The 19,724-nt window shown below is 39.6% G+C and overlaps 1 protein-coding gene and 1 long non-coding RNA gene across 17 annotated transcripts; one reads left to right on the plus strand and one right to left on the minus strand.

Moving 5' to 3' along the window:
• Positions 1 to 10: 10 nt before the first annotated feature.
• Positions 11 to 918, plus strand: LOC146758469 (uncharacterized). Its single transcript, XR_014934188.1, has 3 exons — positions 11 to 154; positions 246 to 355; positions 609 to 918. It is a non-coding gene; the product is annotated as an uncharacterized LOC146758469 (long non-coding RNA).
• BNIP2 (BCL2 interacting protein 2) lies at positions 196 to 19,098 on the minus strand. Of its 16 annotated transcripts, none has more exons than XM_085515011.1 (13): positions 19,018 to 19,098; positions 15,247 to 15,384; positions 14,649 to 14,779; positions 13,916 to 13,983; positions 12,896 to 13,060; positions 10,922 to 11,098; positions 10,084 to 10,186; positions 9,696 to 9,827; positions 9,077 to 9,163; positions 8,864 to 8,962; positions 8,282 to 8,335; positions 7,293 to 7,328; positions 4,308 to 4,925 (listed from the first exon to the last, which is right to left on the minus strand). In XM_085515011.1, exons 3-13 carry the CDS (start codon positions 14,696 to 14,698, stop codon positions 4,877 to 4,879), a joined length of 1,020 nt encoding a protein of 339 aa, XP_085371137.1. In that variant the 5' UTR covers positions 14,699 to 14,779; positions 15,247 to 15,384; positions 19,018 to 19,098; the 3' UTR covers positions 4,308 to 4,876. The 16 variants fall into 16 exon arrangements, 13 of the variants coding, with proteins under 13 accessions (XP_085371139.1, XP_015728138.1, XP_085371140.1 ...); XM_085515010.1 differs by having other exon boundaries at positions 19,004 to 19,098; XR_014934186.1 differs by lacking the exon at positions 8,282 to 8,335 and having other exon boundaries at positions 9,077 to 9,171; positions 19,004 to 19,098.
• Positions 19,099 to 19,724: the final 626 nt, after the last annotated feature.

The following is a 19,724-nucleotide window of genomic DNA, read 5'->3' on the forward strand; positions in this document are numbered from 1 at the left end:
AAGAGGAAATGCGAACCAGACCCCGCCCTACAGCAGCCATAGGCCGGGGGATGTGCCAACACAAAGAACAGCCGGTTCGATTCCACCTGCAGCGCTTCCTCCGCACACTTCACGTTTCGTGCTTACCGGGAGGAGGCAGAACAAGATTCTTAAAGTAAGAATACAGTCCTGAGTAGGAAAAGAAAACATGGCCCGTCTCTTTAAAAAACGTTTATTGCCTTTAGCATTTACTGTTTCCTACTTAGGAAGTTTGCAGTCAGTGCTCACAGCACGTTCAGATGGGTTTATCACATCACGCCGTGACATCCCGGAAAGCAAACAAAAGAACTTCAAAAGGAGGAATAAGGACACAGAGGTAGGTGAAGAGCCTCGAACTTACACAGCTTTAACAAAAGGACAAAGGAAAACAGCCACACCTGCAGTGATGACTGAGTAATCAGTTATTTGAGCTGGTATATCAGCTCTGTCAGGATTCATAGCCCATGATTCGACATGACTGCTACAGCTCCACAGTTCAAAACTGCAGTTTGCCACATTGTACAGACCAATATCGCATCCATACACAACGTTCCAGCCCTTTGAAGGGCCCATTTCATTTCTCCTTACAGACCTTGTTCAGATGCTGAGTAAGAAGCAATGCAGATCTACAGAGCCACAGGGAAATGGAGCATTTCTCTTCCATGAACAAACATCCACTGTTCACTCTGAACTCCAAGTACAAGCAGTACCAGCCCTGAGTACAGCAGAGGAAGGGCCATGGGGAGGTACACATTTCCTTTCGTTTTTTATAATTGAAAAAGCCAGGGAAAAAAAAAAAAAAAAAAAAAGTTTGAACAAATAATCTGGGCGATCTGAATCACAAAAAACAAAAGTGATGGGAAATAGTTTAGCAAAATTAAAGCTTTTTAATTCATCTCAGTCATGTTTGAATAGAATGATGAAAACAAACAGAACTGCGCTCTCTTTTACTTTGCAACTGCCCTCATTCCTGTTAGCTCAATGCAGAAAACAAGAGGCGACAGGAGAAAGTGTAGTTCGACTTACAATTCTGATGTTAAGAAAGCTGCAAAACATCTTTCAAAATATATTTAAATATTCCTTATATATCAAAGTGCTACTCGGAATAAAATCAGGTATCCTTGACAAGTATCATTAAAGCACACTACAACCAGAATGAAAAAATCCTCTCGAGAATGACCTGCATCCACAAGGATTCACTTATTTCCACCAAAATCCTTCTAAGATTTCTGTGGTTACAGGAAGCACACAAGCCATTATCCCTTCCCTCTCCTTCCTCACATGAAGCTTCTGAGGGAGACTGGAATGACTTGAGCCTTAGCGTCACCTTCAGAGACAACAGCTTGTGTAAGAGATGCACTTAAGCCATCTTTCTACATAATAAATATAAATCTGCAAGATACACAAATAAAGTCTGACAGTGAAATACACCTTTCACCAAGCATCTTACCGCTCATGACAGATTTAATTTAAAACCATCTATCCAATTCAATTATTTTTTTCCCCACAGTTAATTAGACTTTCCAGTATATGACACTGGTGAGGCTGTAGCTCGGCACTGACGCCCTCCTTCTTTTGACACACTGTGAGGTTGTTTCATAAGATCCCATTACCACCAACATTTCATCTAACTTTGAAGTCTGACGCAAATTTACTGTTGAAACATCCTGATCTGCCATTAGAGCATTAAAGTGTTTTGGCAAGTTCATTGCTTCACACATGTTAACCCAGCTATAGACTAATTGTGTGCAATCAGGAATACAACTACTGTATTCAATGCACAGTTCCTGACATGAAGTAAGTATTCTTTGTCACTTGCCCTCTGAAAATGAAGAAGAAATACACTAAGCTACACGAATCTACAAAGAAGGTTACACATGGCTCTAACTAGTTCTAAGCTTTATGGAACTGAACATTCTAAACTGAACTGAGAATGTGTATTTTTAAATTCCTAAACTTCCAAAGATTTCACTATGATTCAGCACTCAATTTCTCTGCACCCCTCTCTGTTACCTTCCAGTAGAACACAGCTTTGCCATACTACACAAAACCATCAAGAGTATTTATACAATCCACAGTCCGTCCACATGTTTTTAATGACACTTTCTCCAAAATACCTTTGTCACTTCTGAATGTTTCTCCCACCGTATAACTTGTTTCATAAAACCTCATGTCCACACATACAGAGATCACCATCAAACAACTCCATTTCAGCGTCGCACAGTAATAACAAGTTACCCATTGGCACATAAATATACGTACACACAAACTCATGAAACCTCCAAACCGAAGGTGGATCAGTGACTCCAACTTCTAGCAACAGAGCTCAACTCATATTCTAGCAACACTAATTTTACCTCTAGGATGAACTGCATAAGGTGAACCCCCTGTAATACTGTTTGTTACTTTTCACAAAGCAATTCAGAAAGAAATAACTTTATTAAAGTATGAAATTCTAACTCTAGCATTTTTTAAATATTAAAATATATTAAATTATTCTATATATTTAAAAAATATATATGGTCAACAAGTTTATTCGAATTTAATATAACTTTGGGACCTCTGCTTTTTGTAAACATACCCCTCACCATTAAATGATGAGCTGGAAAATGTCAGAGGAGAATCGTTCTTTAGTACACAAGATTCTCACGCTGTGTATGTTTTCAGGACAGAACAACTGTTTTACAGTGTACTTATTCACAGAAACTAATAGTAAAGAAATAAACTTTTAGGTAAGTATTTCCAAAAGAAACAGTACTACTGCAACATGAAACCACTCAGCCACCAGAAAAAAAACCCAAACCAATCATCTCATTTGAAAACTCACCCTGTACAGAGGAATGTCTTATTCTAAAGGACATTATATACATAGGAAGGAACAGGACAGATACTCACAGAAATCCAATCGTTCCATTATAAATGGAGTTTACTGAGAAGACTTTTTTGAACTAGGAAGAATTTGCAACAAGATGATTGGATTGGAATGCTTGGCATCTACCCCAGGACCCACAGAATCAGTAAAGATCGGGACGGTTTCCAGGTCTGCATGTTTATATGCGTTGCACTGTGGAAGCATTAAACACGTTGTAAAAATATCTACTTTACTAACTTTTACCCAGCTCAACATCAAAACTGAAATAGGAAAAAAGCCTTAAAATGAAGTATTCACATTTGCGTTCTGCTTTCAAAACAAGATCCAAACATGATCTAATAGATTCAAGGCAATCTGAAATCAATATTACCTCCTGAAAGAAAACATCCTGCGTATTAATCAATTTGAAACCAGGATACAGAAGCTAACATAAGTACTTAGGTACCTAGAACCAAACGTAAGTACCTAGGCCTTGAGATGAAAGTCTATGAATTGCAGACAAACTCCCAGAGCCGTGGGCAGTTCATCCTTATCTGACATGAATATCTGTTCCCAGACTGTTATGAGCATCATCAGAGATTCTGCATGAAGCGGCCATTAATAAATGCTGGCCATGGAACTAGCTAGACTGCTACTAATCCATGCCAGGTATTAATCTAGTTGAATGCATTCTGTAAGTACAAGAGAACTGTGTAACACTAAATGAAATTGACATTTTAAAGATAAAACTGTGAGCATTTAAAAAAAACTGATCAAATCAAAACATGATCAAATATTTACTAAAACATTAAATTGCTCAGCTCCTGAATGGCTTCATTTGTGTGCATCTGTCCTTACAGGGAAATAGCAATGCTTGACACTTCACAAAGTTTTACAGGCTATCAATCAATCAGTGCCTAATTGTTACCCTGGAATCCAAGAACACCTTTTATATGGGCAAATTCACTACTGTTATGGGGTGAGGAGGAAATCTCTTCTTTTTTTTTTTTTGGTTAACATTACTATCAGGTGCCAAGCCAAGAGCTTTAGAAATGGATGCTGCATCTACAAGGATGACACAGTCATAGTAAGATTATCCTGATCTCTGCAAACAATGCTAAGATATCTATGCCGCTCCAAAGCTCTACTGAAAATAAGCAGAACTTCTATTGGTGATAACTGATATTTATCCACAAAAACAAACAAACAAACCAGAACAAACTCACTTCATCCTGGTAGCTGAAGTCGCCTCCATTTACTGAAGCAGAATCTGAAATTTGCAGCTTAAGTTTATGCAGGTCTGATATCAGTCACTTACACAGTTTAGTTTTCACTGTAGCTTAGGCTTATACCCTTTGGCCAACAGACAGAAATTCAGAGAACTCCAGATCTACGTTCTGAGAAGTGGACTAAAAGACAAAGCTCAAGCTCACTCTAGTGAGGTAAATGAGTACTGCTTGTATTAGATGTGAACAGAAATCAGCATCTCCACACAAATAGTAGACTACAGTATGTGATTGTTAATATCCAAACAAATTAAGGTTTCTATGACAACCAAGAAATGCACTTGACCATTTACAGCAAAAACAGATCATGCACTTTATACAATAACGAGTAGTTTATGGCCTTGCCTACCTGCAAATGAATTCCTTCAGTAGGTACACAATGTATTGCTCCAAGTCATAAAAATATATATTATCTTTCCTTTAGCATTATAGATATATAAATATTTTACTGAAGAACATGCATCATTTGGATAAACAATTGTAAGAACATCCTCTAAACATGGGGTTCTTTGACATTTGGCTGTATAAAAAGATTACACGAAGGCAGCTACTCAAATCAGGACAAACCAATACAGGAGTGAAGAGTCCATTGTGTGCCAGTCTAAAGTTAAGCACCTCTTGCAACAGGTTATGTAATATATACACGCATGAATGCATCATAAGTGGAGAAAATAGCATAAATCCATCTGTACATTCTTCAGTCTTGTATTGAACTCCCAACTTACTGTTCACTCTTCTGCTCTTGTTTTCCATTCAGTTCTTGGTCAACTCTGCTTAGTAAAGAAAACAATAATGTTAAAACTATATTAAAAGCAAATTTAGTTTCTAAGCTTATATATTAAGCAAAACTATTAATCTTAACAGGAAAAAGGTGAAAGCACTTGCATGGAACAATTATTTAGCATGTAAATATTGAATAGTTAAGATTTTTATTAAATGCAGTCACAATAAGATGTTTTAAAAGTCCATTTTATTACTTTTCCCCCAGAAACTGATTAAAATTGTTAAGTAGCCATTAAAGTAAGTATAGCATCTGAAAAGCAAAGTGCATTTTGACTGCACAGCAAGAAAAAACAGCAGGTTCTGTACTCTTACTAATAAATACAAGCGGGAATACAGGTTCTCAGTTAACAGTATTATGAGGTGCTACTACTTGATGAATTAATACACTGCAATATTAGCACAAAATTATCTTCAATTTTACAGTAATTAAGCCAAGAAGGTAACAGCATAAACTTAATTAACAAGAGTTCGGTGGCTCCTTAACTGCAGGACTTTCTATTAAGTTATAATATAGTCTCCTTTGACTACCCAGGAACAATTCATTTCTGAAGGGTTTCTGTATCTACCTTGGGACCACTGAATGAAGTGTTGCTTTGCAGAAACTAGGGGATGGTTCACAGTCCTGCGTATGTACTTTTCATCTTTACAGTAAGATTAAACCAGTCTTAACTATACCTTCTGGATAATAAGGGAGATCGCTTACTTTTAGAACCAATCTTAGTTCCAAAGCAACAGAGGCTCAGGGTGAGTTTGTCTTCTAACAACTGAACTGACAAACCCATCTGTTCAGTCTCTCCAATGATAGCCAGCCAGTTAAAAACAGGAAAAAAACACAAAAACAAGAGGCAGATGTTCTTTTTTACAGTTCTATGAACTGCACCTAATACAAATGGATTCGTAAATCTGAAGCAGTGGTGTTTAGAAACAACATTCCTGATTAAGGGATGGTTTACCTGAACAGAATGCTGCTGCAACTCATCCCTGTCCACACTGCTGTAACTTAAAGCGTATTTTGACATGACTTGTAGAACTAATTATAGGAAGCACAAGAAGGTAAGGTAAGCTAACACAAGTTGGCTATGCGCTGACCTATAGCTGGCAATATAAACCCACAGAAATGTATCAAAGTCCAGCTTCTAAAATGACTCAAATATACAGAGCCAAAGAATTCCTATTGCCATCTTCAACACTCTTCGTAAACAAACATCAACATGTCTCCTTTCCCACATGACAACAATGCCTACAGCTGCTTTCAACATGATTAATATCTCACAACCATTTAGTGCCTGTGATCTTTCTTGTCTAATTCAGTAGTATGTTTTGAAGTAAAACTTCTGTGAAAAGTAATGGTAGTAAGTGTTGACATTGACAGGTACACTAAGGAGTGCTACATTTCCTCCAGATTACCAAGTTTACATGTTACTGCTTGAATGCCTCAGGTTCATAGTCTGAATACAATGGGGCTTGCAATGCAAGTCACGCATGCTGGACAAAAACAGGTAATACTGCTGTTCAATGTATACTGAATGGGGTTCTTAAGTTTGGCTTTCTCAGAACTTAAGGCTATAACACCGCAAGATCCTCTTAACTGGAATAATTCCTAGTGGAGTGGCTTCACATGCAAGCTTTCAGAAAGAATTTCTTTTTAGCTTTCATTTCACTGTTTCTTTGTTCATTACCCAAGTTAGACAAGAAGCTTCCCTCAACAGTTACACACACAGAATGGTAGCCAAATCAGGTGAAGCTAATAGCAGAACATTCTAGTACATCTGTTAGATATACAGGAAAAAGTAAAAGCAAAAAGAGAAAAAAAGTTATCACAGCTACTAAGAGAGCCTGAATGGTTAGCAAGAGACTGAAAGCTTGCAAAGTGAAAATCCAGTGACTGTTACTAAGGAATATATGCACTGCAAATACAAACAGCACTAAAAACATTAAATTGCATCTAAGCAAGTTAAAAAAGGTAGTTAATATGAAACTAAATACAGGATTAGAACTTGTTCCACAGTTGTGCCTCTGCTGCGTACTACAGCTTAGCACCTAAAAACAACTCTTCAGACATCACTTGTTAGAACAGTGAAACAATTCAATCAGTTCATACAGAAGCATGCTTTTGCCTCTTGAAGATGTGAAGAATCCACACACACCCCTTAAAACTCAGAATCACATTTAAAAGTAGAGACTATTTACAAATACGTGGGTTTTCTGATGTTACTACATGCATAAGAACAAGGTCACTAGTGCTCGTTTATATTTACAAATGCTTATTCCTTTAAACAAGCCAATCATCTGGGAGTTAGTTGCAGTGCAAATAGTCTTATCTAGATGCAACCTTCATCAAAACATGAATATACCTTGTTTGTTTCTTTCTAAACTTTTCTTCTTCATACCTTAGTGGGGAAAAGTTTGATTTCAGTAAATATACAAAGGCCAAATTCAATAGAAGCTACAAACTGGTATCAGTGTAAATATAATTTGTGGAAACATACCAAGTTTTAAAATGGAAAAAGCAAAAAAAAAAAAAAAAAAAAAAGTTTTGCACCTTCAACATCATCAATTATTATCGCAATTTAATTACTGCAGCATATTCACCCAGAACAACTTCCTGTATGTTAGTTAGCCATCACTACAGTTTAAAATCTGTATTTTTAATAGTTTAAAACCAGATATCAAACACAGAAGTCTGAGAATTAACTACTATAAAGAATAAGCTTGGCTGACCTCTGAAGACTGAATCAGGCTGCCCAGAAAAGCTGCGGACACTCCATCCCTGGAGACAAGGCTGAATGGGGCCCTAGGCAACCCAATGCAGTGTGTGGCAACCAGCCCACAGAAGGGTGTTGGAGCTGGATGGGGTTAATGTCCCTTCCAACCCAAGCAATTCTTTAGTACAGAAAGTAGCTGTGCAAGTCTAGAAATGATAGCCTGGACTTCCCTAACATACCCTTAAAAAAGTCCCATGAAAATATTCCCAAAATAGCACAAAGCTGCTCCAACTGTCACATTTTTCACCCTCAACAAAAAAACTGCATTTGCTCTATGCTATAAAAAATAAATAAATAAAATTCACAACTAACACCAGCTCAATGTATATTGTAGCACCCAGCAGTCAGTTCATCCAACTGCCCGAAGTGATACTACACCATCTTCCTTCATAGAGTTCTCCATTAGCCATCACATCTGTGATCACCTACTGCGGCACATACCCCATGGACTCTGCATGTTACACCTTCCAATTAATTTACTAACAGAATTATTAATATTCCCATCTAGCTCTTTCAAAACAGAAGTTTATGATTTCTCTTTATCACTGCATCCACAGATTCTGTTCAAGTGTCATTACCACATCTGACAGCAGAGTTGTGCTGACATTAGATGGATATTATATGGCAAGGACCTGAAAGGAAGGAAGAGCAGAAGGAAAAAAGAAAATCAAGGACACTGGATACTGCCTTCCCCTCTCTGCCAAAGCAGTTTCAGAAGTACTGTGGGTACGGATTCAAGCATTTTTATCCACAGCTTTTTTCAAATGAAATTCCTACCCAAGTGGAATTTCACTCCTTAATTTGTAGTGCAGTTTAGCATGAATGGTGAAGATACCATAAATAAGCCCAACAGAAGTGCACAGAATTTCTTACTCAAGCCCATTTAGCATACAGTGAGTAGAACAACTGCAGCAAGGCCTAATCTGCAGAAGACTAGATACATCATAAACTGCTGATTATGTGAGACACTATACACGAAAGTCCTTGTGCATTAGCATTCCTTCTGTTCGATTAGATATTAAAACTGTAGTTCAGCAATTCCTCCTAGAAATAGCAGTTACTTAACATATCAAGTATTACATTCAAACCAATCACTAAATATATTAAACAGCGCTTCCTAAACATGTCAACATAGAACACATTTGAATGTTAAGACGTACTGTTTTATGCATTCTGGGATGCCAACGTATTCCATGGGGATGAGTTCAGCTAGTTCTGCCAGGGTAAAGACATACCTAATTTTCTGACTGAATTTTGAGCTGTGAAGAAGAAATGCAGGGTATGGTTACAACTTAAAAGGTATTCATTAGGTCAATATTTAAACAGTTAAAGACTTAAACTTTTATAAAGAAAAACAGCATCCATATCATTACCTAATAAAAGGTTTTGTGATGGCCAGAAGAGTTCTGATGAACCAAGAAGGATGAACTATGATTAATGACTTCAGATTCTTCCTTAACCTGAAAGACTCAAACATTGAACATAGTTCTTAGAACAAAAAGGTAATGTGCCAGAAGGCTTTTTAAAATATACATATACAAAACATATGTTTTACAATCACAGCTTTGTTATTTAGATCTAGCACTCTGATATTCCCTTGCTTGAAATCCCTGTCTGCCAGAAGAAAGCACTAGAAAAATACAGTCAGAATTAAAAGACCAGCATCATTTTAGCAGCAGAAGTTTGTCTTTTTTTACACATTTGAAATGAAGTTGTCAGTGGGCCCACCCTATGATATTAGTATGTGAATGTTTAACAAAATACTACACTGTAACAGTACTCACTATTCTAACACTACAATTTCACTTATAAAAATGGATATTAAAAAAATTCAAATATATCCATACCATTATTCTACAATGACAAGATGTCAGAAAAGATTTTCAATACAACAAACTATCTGCTTAACAATTACATCTTCATGATTAAGAAACATCTCATTGAACAGCACTGAACACAAACATTGGGAGAAAAAACTACAGAACTTCTTACCTTCTGTCAATTTGCTGGTAACACTTCCTAAGCCAGCCTATGCTTGGCATTTTTCGCCGTGTTGTTGCACCATTCAGGTACACTATCATATAATTCTCTGCTACTAGTAGCTCTAAAGTGCCAATTACATACCTGCAAACAGAGGGAAAGAAAACGCTCAAGTAAAGATTTGTGGATATTGAAGTAGTTCTTAATACTGCCCAAACACCAAAAAAAGAGAGGCTGACAACAGGGTTAAGCCACATCCAATCACTTTTTCCCCCCTGGAATTAGACATAGTTCTTTATTAGATTTACCCTTCCCTCACCTAAAAGAAAAAGCTTCACAAGAATTACTAAGTTTTACAACATGAAATCAAGGTAGTGTTCAGAGACAGGTGATGACTTACTTAAATAGATTGTCCATTAGGTATCTGTAGTTAGGCTGGCTGCTTTCAGGCATAAAGCAAACAGCAAACACAACGATGGCATTTAGCCCATCACCATAATAACCTACAAAGAAAAAGGCAGCAGTAGTGACTACAGTGATTGTATCTTTTACTCAAAGAAAAGTCACAAACATACAGCAAGTTTTTCCATTATTTCTCTTAAAGAACTTTACAAACACCAAGGTATATGAGTGGATATGAACACACATGCACTGTAAATCACCTATCACCAGACTGATCCTCTGGAACCACTTGGATGGATGGCAGAGGTATGAACAGGTGTCAGTCTGTTTCCAACAAGATTTTGCTTATAACTATTAAAAAAAAAAACACTTTTTTTTTTTTTTTAAGTTCATCTACTTTTAAAGAAATAACAGAAACAGATGCAATCAAAATGCTGTACCTGTACTGTACATCTCAGTATATTAAATGTTTTTGATGGCCAACTTCTTTTCCTACCTAAGCTTCATAGACTGTTCAGCTGGAGTCAGTAAATGGATTTCTGCCTGAGCAAACCTAGAGCTACTTCCTTCAACACTCTTAAAACCAAATAAACCCTTTGATTGTAACATTGACACTGCAGAACACCTGAGCGCATTATGAATACTCATGTTAGGAGCTGAACACAAATACATTGTGGAACTTCAGTTTAATATACAAAAAGATTCAAACTAAGCATATGGCTCAGCACTACAACAAAGCGCGCAATCACCAAGTCTTTCCACTTTTTCTGTACCACTGCAACTCAGCTTCTAGTAGCAGTTTCAACAGTCCCCCTCAGCATATCACTAATTCTTACCACCATGACTGATAACTTTTTTATATGGTTCGATTGCCTTCATGTCCACCCTATGGTCCTGTTCGCCAATCCTATACATACGCCAGCGTCGACCATCCTCTTTCTCCTCTGCTGCTGTATATTCAGTAAGTGATCCTTTTCTAATTACATCAGTAGTTTTTGGCTTTGGAAGATCATCTGCCAAAGTTAAAACATGTTCAATATCCATTATGAATACTGCATACAGCGACTGCCAATTACAACACAGGTTAACCATTTTGCTCTCCAATTTAAGTCAGTCGATACAGTTTGGCTAAAGAATATCAGTTCCTCCAGTCATTACAAAACACCATCTCATCAACATCAAGCATTTATCAAAATACTGTTAGCTTTGTTTTCCATGAACTGCAGTTTTATATTTGAAAGCGCATGCAAGGTTCCAATTACGTAAGAAGCCTACTTAACTAGAAGCATTCAGTACACTGACCTGAATGAATGTCACCAATGTAGACAAAGTGGTTAACTCTGTGATAATCGTAAAGGTTACTTGATCACAGATTTACAAGGAAGCATAATTTAAAACATTACCACTATCTTGCAAGCAAACATGCAGGCATTCTATTAGAAAATAAAATCTAATTTGTGTGTGCGCACAATCACTATATGAAATTTACGCTGACAGCAATCTGTCAAAAATTTGCTCCAATTAAACAATGATTCTTGACTTCGTTGCACAGACCTTACCCAAAACGAGAAAAACCTACTGCAAGTTAGTTGTCTGTTCCCAAGACAAAGCTGTTAACTGAAACTATCCTTCCAGGAAAATGAAGGCAGCAGCATTAAAGGAAGAAAAGACAGAAACCCTTTTCAGCCACTTCTGAAAAATAAGGCACAATTATCTGGAACATTTCCTTAGCAGCACTGCAAAGCTAACCCTAATCACCAACTCTCTGTCTCTGAAGTTTCTTTTCTACAGACAAGCCCACAGCCTCTGTTACAAAAACCTGACCTGCAATATGTTGGTATTAAAAATGCTTGCTTTAAAGAATGCTTTTCTTCCATTTATAAGCAATCCAGGAATGAATGACAGATTTCTTTTCATACGTAACAATAAGAACTTCCTGTTTTCTCAGGATTTTTTATTTGCAGCATAAAACAAGTAATAGTCAAGGTCACATGTTTATCTGTAACTGCAGAGACATTCTTAAGTAGCACGCTTATAGAAGTTCAAGCGTCTCAACAAAGTAAAAGTTCACAGCTTACATTAAAGGAGCCCTATTCAGAATTAAACTGCCCATTTGAAACTTGTGCTTCAACTTCTACACAGAACTTTGTTACTTCAAACAAAATTTATTAGGTTCAACAGATTTTGCCTGTAAAAATATAATTAACAATTGACTCATTTCTTAAGGATCATCTATGTAGCGCTTCTTGCGTGGCTACTGGGAAGTTAACTTGAAAGAGGTTTCGAATGGACAGAAAATAAGAGGTTTTTCTGCTATTCCAAGCCAATACAGAAAGTTTGCAAAGTCTGAAGGGTTCTGACCTTTTCTCAGTTTCATTACAGTAATAAATGAGCTCAGGTATTACTCATTTTTAAGAACATCATTCAGGCCTCTTTAATTACAAAGGCTTACAATTCACAAAATCCTGATGAGCTCATTTACAACCTGTAGGCCTACACAATGGTTACCTCTATACAGAATGCAACTGTAACACATGTAGAGCATAGGTTTGTACCAAGGATTTGCCATAACTGAGTCTAAGTAGCATTCACTCACATTCATTTAGATTTATTTGGAGTTATAGCTATTATGTTTGTATTTTATTAGTCAGTCAACATATGATTTGCTTTTTTAAAATTGTCTCCATTTCTATCTGATCACTCCCATTGAAAAGAAATTACAAGTTACAGTTCTTTCCCACCTGAAGAACTGCTCACTTACATGTAGGACAACACCCTGTGGCATCAGACAAGAGCTACAAAACACTTACCTTCCCATTCAAACTCATTGCTATTCTCTGAAGGAGTATCTAAGTCATCCAAATCAATGTCTCCACTCTCATCCAAGTCAGACAAAACAGACTCCTCGCTGCGATCTAAATTTAAGCTGATATCCGGAGCTGGAAGTTTCTTCCTCACTTTGGTTCCATTAACTGCTGCATTTGAAAAAAGCAAATTTGTTTTCAAAGCTCAAGTGAGTTTAGCCGAGCACAGTAACAAGACAGAACAGCACAGCACTTCCTCAGAGTACACAGTAAGTTAACGCCCACAACTGCAACAATGCATCCTTAGATCAGGAATTAAAATACACGGGTAAAAAGAACAGAACCTGGGAGACTAAAAGCTCAAGTCCTTAAAACGTATGTACCATGGTCTGAGGGGGACCACCACACTATTAACAAAAGTGCAATGCATCTGTATTCCAGCACTAGTTTTTTCAGGAATCTGTAACACCACAGCTGTCATTCAAAGAAGTAATGTATTGAGGCACAGAAACAAACAAACAAAGCTAAAGGACAACACTTCAGGCAGAAGATTAAGGAAAACGTTAGGCAAATACACAATGTGCTTTTACACAAGGCAAACATTTGTGCGATGTAAACAGTAACTGAAAGCAGCAAATAAAAGAAACATACTGATCCAGCACTGGAATTGCCCATGATAAAGCAGACAGACAAGATCCAAAATGTTGGTTTTTTTTATCTTTTGGACTGCCACAAATCTTAAAAGACCACACAGGCCTGGAACTTGAAGCTAGACTAAGGCCCTAGCTGATGGCAATGAAGGCAAATAATGAACCAAGATTTTAAGACCAGTTATGAAATGAGTGTAATCATTCATTTATGTTCATTATTACCCAGATACCTCTGTTGACATATGAGCATGTCATTCAGAATGCTGATCCCTCAAGCCTCATCAAAAACAACCACCACCACCCAACACAAAACAGAGCTTTAAATCAGCCTTTTATGTAGGGAACCATCAGCCTGACTGCACTGAAATGTTCTTACCAGTTTCACCTTCTGTTCCAGCTGCAGCCAATACATCTGAGTCAACAGGATCATCCTCTGGCAGGGGCCTGATACACAAAATAGTTTTTAATAGTAGTTTCTGCTAAAAACACATTGTGGGTTGTATTGATCCAAATACACATGCAATCTAAATTCAAGCTGGCAGTAAAGCAACAACGCAGCACAATTCCCCTTATAGCATTCAAATTATGAAATATCAAAGTACTGGTTGCTACTGGTATGACCTTTAGGAAAACTTACTGTATTCTTGCTTAATAAAGTATAACATGAAATACATCACAGAAGCAGTATTCATTTTCTTACAGAACACCTCTCAAGTCAGCTTTTTTTTATTTCTCTGTAGGTCTGAGCATCACAGAACTCTTAAATGCTAAAACTTCTCAAACATTGCTTATTGAAGTATTCAGGCCCTCAGTCATTGGTGATAATAAGCAAACAGTCTCAAAAAGTTCCTTTAACACCTGAAGAAAACAAGGCTGAACTTACACTTTCATTATGGTAACACCAGAAATTTCAGTACGGGTATTCTTCTATTACAAATCAACATAAAGCTATCGCCTTCCAGGACACAAAGAAACAAGGCATAAAAGCCTCTCAAGGTCACTATGTCAGTGGAAATCACTGCAAGATCAAGTACTAGTTTATCAGGAAAATAGGGACAGATTATTTTGGATGTTCTGTATTTGATTTTTATTTACAAAAAGTTTAAAACCTTGGAAAATCTTCATCTTGCCATTCTTCCTTAAACTCAACACCTTCCATTCTCCAGCCAACTTGAACTGTTAATAGTTACTCCTGATCAGCCAGAACCTCTCGTCTTCTGGACAGCAGGCTAAGGAGCAGCTAGAGGAACATAAAAAGATACAGTTCAGTATTACAACACTGCATCCCATCACTTACCACCAAGCTGAGATATTGTGTGGAAAAAACAGGGAACAGCTGCCAGTTCATCCCCTCCAACCCCACCCCATCCCCACTTTTTTTTTTCCAAATGCAAAACTACTTATAATAAGCTGCTTATAATAACAAAACTGGCATAATAATTTAGGTTCAAAGGGGTTTCTTCAAATCATCTAATCCAACACTCTGCTTAATCTTTAGGTTATAACCAAAGCTCAGACCTGACCTTTCATTTGGGATTACACCAGTTCACTCCACGGTGTATGAAAAAACAAAACCTTTAAATTATATGAGAGATACTGAATAAAGGTATATTCTGGGGAAAACACCAAACCAGATGGTCAGGTCTAAAATACAACTCAGTTCTTAAACAAACAATAAAGACTCCAATAAAAAGAAAGAAAACTTACCCTGAGATGTGCAAGCAGAGCTGCGTTTTTTCAGGCTCACCCATCACCAGCAACAGGGAATTGCCAACAACAGAACATAATAAACCATTCTGCTAACATCCAAATCCAATCCAGTTGAAAATCCTGGCTGTGTTGGCTCTGAAGATTGACAGAAACAGGTAAACTTATCAACGATAGGAAAAGCAGTACTAATCAAAACAGGAAATTGAATCGTATTTTTAAATGCAAAGAAGCAATTAAGGTAAAACCCAGTAAGTACAATGTTGGAATACAATCACACTACTAATTAAGCTAGAGAGATAGTTTACTCTTACATGGATAAAAAGAAACAAGCCATGCTTACTGTTCAGTAGAAGCAACTACTGTGGAAAATGTCACTTTCTCTTCTCCAGATCCAATAATAACCACAGACAGATTCTCAAAAGACCTGCAGTGCTAAGGCTATGCTAAACAAGCTGCATAATGTAAAAATTTAAAAGTTTTTCATTGTTAAAACTGCATTACCAGAAACAATTAGGCTTGAATTTGTCATTACTGCTTTATTTTACTGACCTTTCCTTCCTCCCACACCCAGGAAACAAAACTAAAACTTCCAGAAGGTACCAATCTGATCCCCCTTAGCAGAAGCCTTTCCTTCTTTGAGTTGTTCAGCCCCCACCAGCTCAGCCGTGGGCAATACGTGCCCATACAACCTCCAAGAAGGTGTCCCCAGTCAGGGTCCTCCCAATGCTCCCTCTTCCTATCTGTCCATTTTGACTAATGCGTTGTCTGGAATGTTTTCTTGCTGCTTGAATCATACCACCTTCCTCACAAAACACGCCCTCTCTCATTACGATGTTGACACCCTTGGTATGAAGCTCTTCCTGCGTTCTGACCTGCTGAGTGTTTGCAATAATGAATTGAAAGAATTTGCTTGGGGATGAAGTCCTATTTTGATCAGCAGGAACAATTAATTTGTACATAGCACTCTGTTACATTTGTTTTGGGACACTGAGATGAAGCACAAGATATCCCACGTGGTCAAATGAAGAAAACATGGCATTTACAGTCAGTATGGAATGAACCATCTGATGCAAAGACACAGCTCCCTAAAAACAGAATAAACCTAAAAGGAAATCTCAACTGGTTATTCCACTCTTAAGGGCAGATTATAAAAGGAAGAAAGACGACAGCAGAAGGAAAGACAAAAATCAACACAGTCATGGCATGGCTGGCTTTAAGGCACCACTTTTATGTATGCCCGCACTGTGTTCACATTCCTGTTCCCCCAAGACTCCAAGGCTGAGTTCTACTCTAACAGCTTTATCACCACACACGATGAATGCTGAGCAAAGTAATCTTCAGTTTCAGGGAAGTCAGAGAAGTGCAGAGTTCCTGGACAGTTAACGAATGACCCTGTATCATAATACCTGTGCTTACAAAGCACGAATGAAGTTCATCTGTTCATACAAGCTAAAGCAGAGTTTAGAACTGTTTTCCTATGGCTGCTGTGGCAGCAGTGGCTTTTCTTTTTTACTTCACCCAAGTCTTTTAAAATCAACTGTAAATGAAACATGTAAATGTTAAACTTGAAAGTATAACACTAATAATGCAAGTCTTTACTAGTCACATAGAAGAGAAGCAATTAATTTCTGACTGGCACTCGCACTCCTCGCAGCCAACTCACAGCTTCTCAGAACAGCAGATCTGCTTGCTGTTACTCTCCATGTAATGTACAAAAATGGAATGAGGAGACTGGGAGATACATCAGGTCACACAGAACACCCAGCTGCAGGACTGCCACGTGGTTCTGCTCTCTTCATGCAAACCCTGGGCTTCACTGCTGTTACACTCCTAAGGAAGTCAGAGCACTACAAACAGCACAGAACTAACACAAGGCACCACATCATTGCAATCACTTCGCTGCTACAGCTAATGAAAGGACCTCAGTGCAGACCCGCAGGTTAAACCCATGTAAATACTTAGCTGAGGTGTGTTACTGCTTGCACCACAAGCTTAACATGGGTGTTCTCATCCTTTTCCTGGAAAGAGCAGGTGCTCAGTTCTCACCAACACAGAGCGGGCTTGGTCTGGGTACATGTATGGTACACATACAGCATGGTTGAGAAGACCATGAACTGCCATTGTTTGGTGTGGTTTACAGTTATGTGTGTACTCTAAAGTGTTCTGACACTTAAAGAAAAAAAGACAACAGAATGCATAAAATTTACCTTTGAAAAAGGCCTGTTGCACATTTGAGTGGCCTTATTATTATTATTTTTTACACGTTTCCTTTCACCTTTGAATTCTCCACAGAACACCAACAGGAGATAAGAATTTGCCTGACCACATCTATATATCCATTACAAAGGCCCGTCATATTGGGTCCCCGATAAGGACATGAGGGTTACAGCATTTGTAGTAGAACGAATAGAGTTTATGCTGCAAGACACCTGTAGTGAGGAGCACAGTGCTGAGCTGCGCCCCGACACACACAGCAGCACACACAATGCTGCAGTCCCAGAGAGCTAAAAAATGTTATGCTGCTGTTTTCCTATGTTTCCCCTTCACCATTTCATGAGAAAGATCAAATGGAATCCCACATGCCGGGCATTAAAGAGGTGCCTCCAAGAGCAGTTTTTAATTTCAAAGCACGCCAGAAGAATACATATATATAATTTCCTTGCACACGGATTCATATTGCAAAGCTCCCTGTAATTTCTAACTATTTCCATAACCCCACTGGCTTTGAGAACAAAGCCACGCTCACTGCAAGCCTGAAAAACATTTCCCAAGATACACAAGGACAGACATCCCAGTCACGTCACCTGCAAGTCAGCACAAGGAGGCAGGCACAGGGCTCTGCTAATAGCACGGCTCGTCTGCCTTTCCGCAGCAAGCACACAGAAATCACTCGGTAAAGCAGGAGAGCTGCAGGCTCATGCCCCGAGCACTCAGAGCAGTGTAGGAACGCAGGATTCTGGCCTCGCAGGGCAATGAGCTGAACTGTCAGACACACCAACAGCACTTACACCCGATCGAACAGCAAGCAGCATTACTTGCTGAGAACCGACTTCACAGAATCACAGAATGACCCGGGTTGGAAGGGACCTCAAGGATCATGTAGTTCCAACCCCCCTGCCTGGCAGGGCCACCAAACATACACCTTTACTAGATCAGGTTACCCAGGGCCCCGTCCAACCTGGCCTTGAACACCTCCAAGGACGGGGCATCCACAACCTCCCTGGGCAGCCTGTTCCAGGGCCTAACCACTCTCCTAGTGAAGAACTTCCCCCTAACATCCAACCTAAATCTTCCCTCTTTTAACTTAAAACCATTTCCCCTAGTCCTGCTATTGTCAGCCCTTACGAAGAGTTTACTCCCCTCCTGGGTGTAACTTCCCTTCAGGTATTGAAAGGCTGCAAACTTAACCAAACCGATCGGACACTGCGCAGTACGGCGCACTGACAGCCGAATGTAAGGAACAAGCCAACTCAGAGGCCCGACTCCAACAGCTCCGCACCGTGTCACTGTTACAATGCTCAGCACAGCCCTATTCCTGCCCAGGCACCACAGCAGCCGCCCCCCAATACAGGAAACACGCGCCCATCACCATCCCGCTCCTCAGCTGGAGGAGCCGCGCCCCACAACGCAGCGCTCCCGGCGAGGCCCACGGTGCTGACCTGACCCCGCCTGTGCTCAGCCGCGGCCCCACGCCGCCTCCCACAGCTCAACATCCCGACTCGCCACCCCCTCCCCGACCCCCCCCGTGCGGTACCTGGCTGCGCTCACACTGCGGGTCAGTTCGGAGCTGACGGCGGCCGAACCGCTGCGCTGAGCCGCCCTGCCCGACCCGCCACTCCGCGCAGTCCCGGAAGCGCACACACCGCCCACCTCATGTGACCGCCGCGCCCCGCAAGGATTGGAGCGCTCGTGCGCATGCGTCAAAGCAGCGCCGCGCAACTCCCTCCTGTGGCTGCGCATGCGCACTTGATGCTCGCGCGTGAAAGAGCGTTGGAGGTGCGAAGCTCTCCACAGAGTGACGGAATGAGGCGGGTCGGAACGGACCAAGAGGGGCACGAAGCTCCGACAAATGCCTGGCAGCGCCACCGAACTTACATGTACAGGTGGAGTGCACACAAAGCCGAGTTCACCATCCTTTGGCAGCGGTAAGGACGGCAGTTGAGGAGATGGAGATGTCACCAGGAGATGGAGATGTCACCAGGAAGAGATGGAGATGTCACCAGAAGGAGATGGTGATGTCACCAGGAGGAGATGGTGATGTCACCAGAAGATGGAGATGTCACCATGAGGAGATGGAGATGTCACCAGGAGGAGATGGAGATGTCACCATGAGGAGATGGAGATGTCACCAGAAGGAGATGGTGATGTCACCAGAAGATGGAGATGTCACCAGGAGGAGATGGAGATGTCACCAGAAGGAGATGGTGATGTCACCAGAAGGAGATGGTGATGTCACCAGAAGATGGAGATGTCAC

The sequence above is a fragment of the Coturnix japonica genome, chromosome 14 (assembly GCF_054131305.1).
Source record: "Coturnix japonica strain WE chromosome 14, WE-NBRP24, whole genome shotgun sequence".
NCBI lineage: Eukaryota > Metazoa > Chordata > Aves > Galliformes > Phasianidae > Coturnix > Coturnix japonica.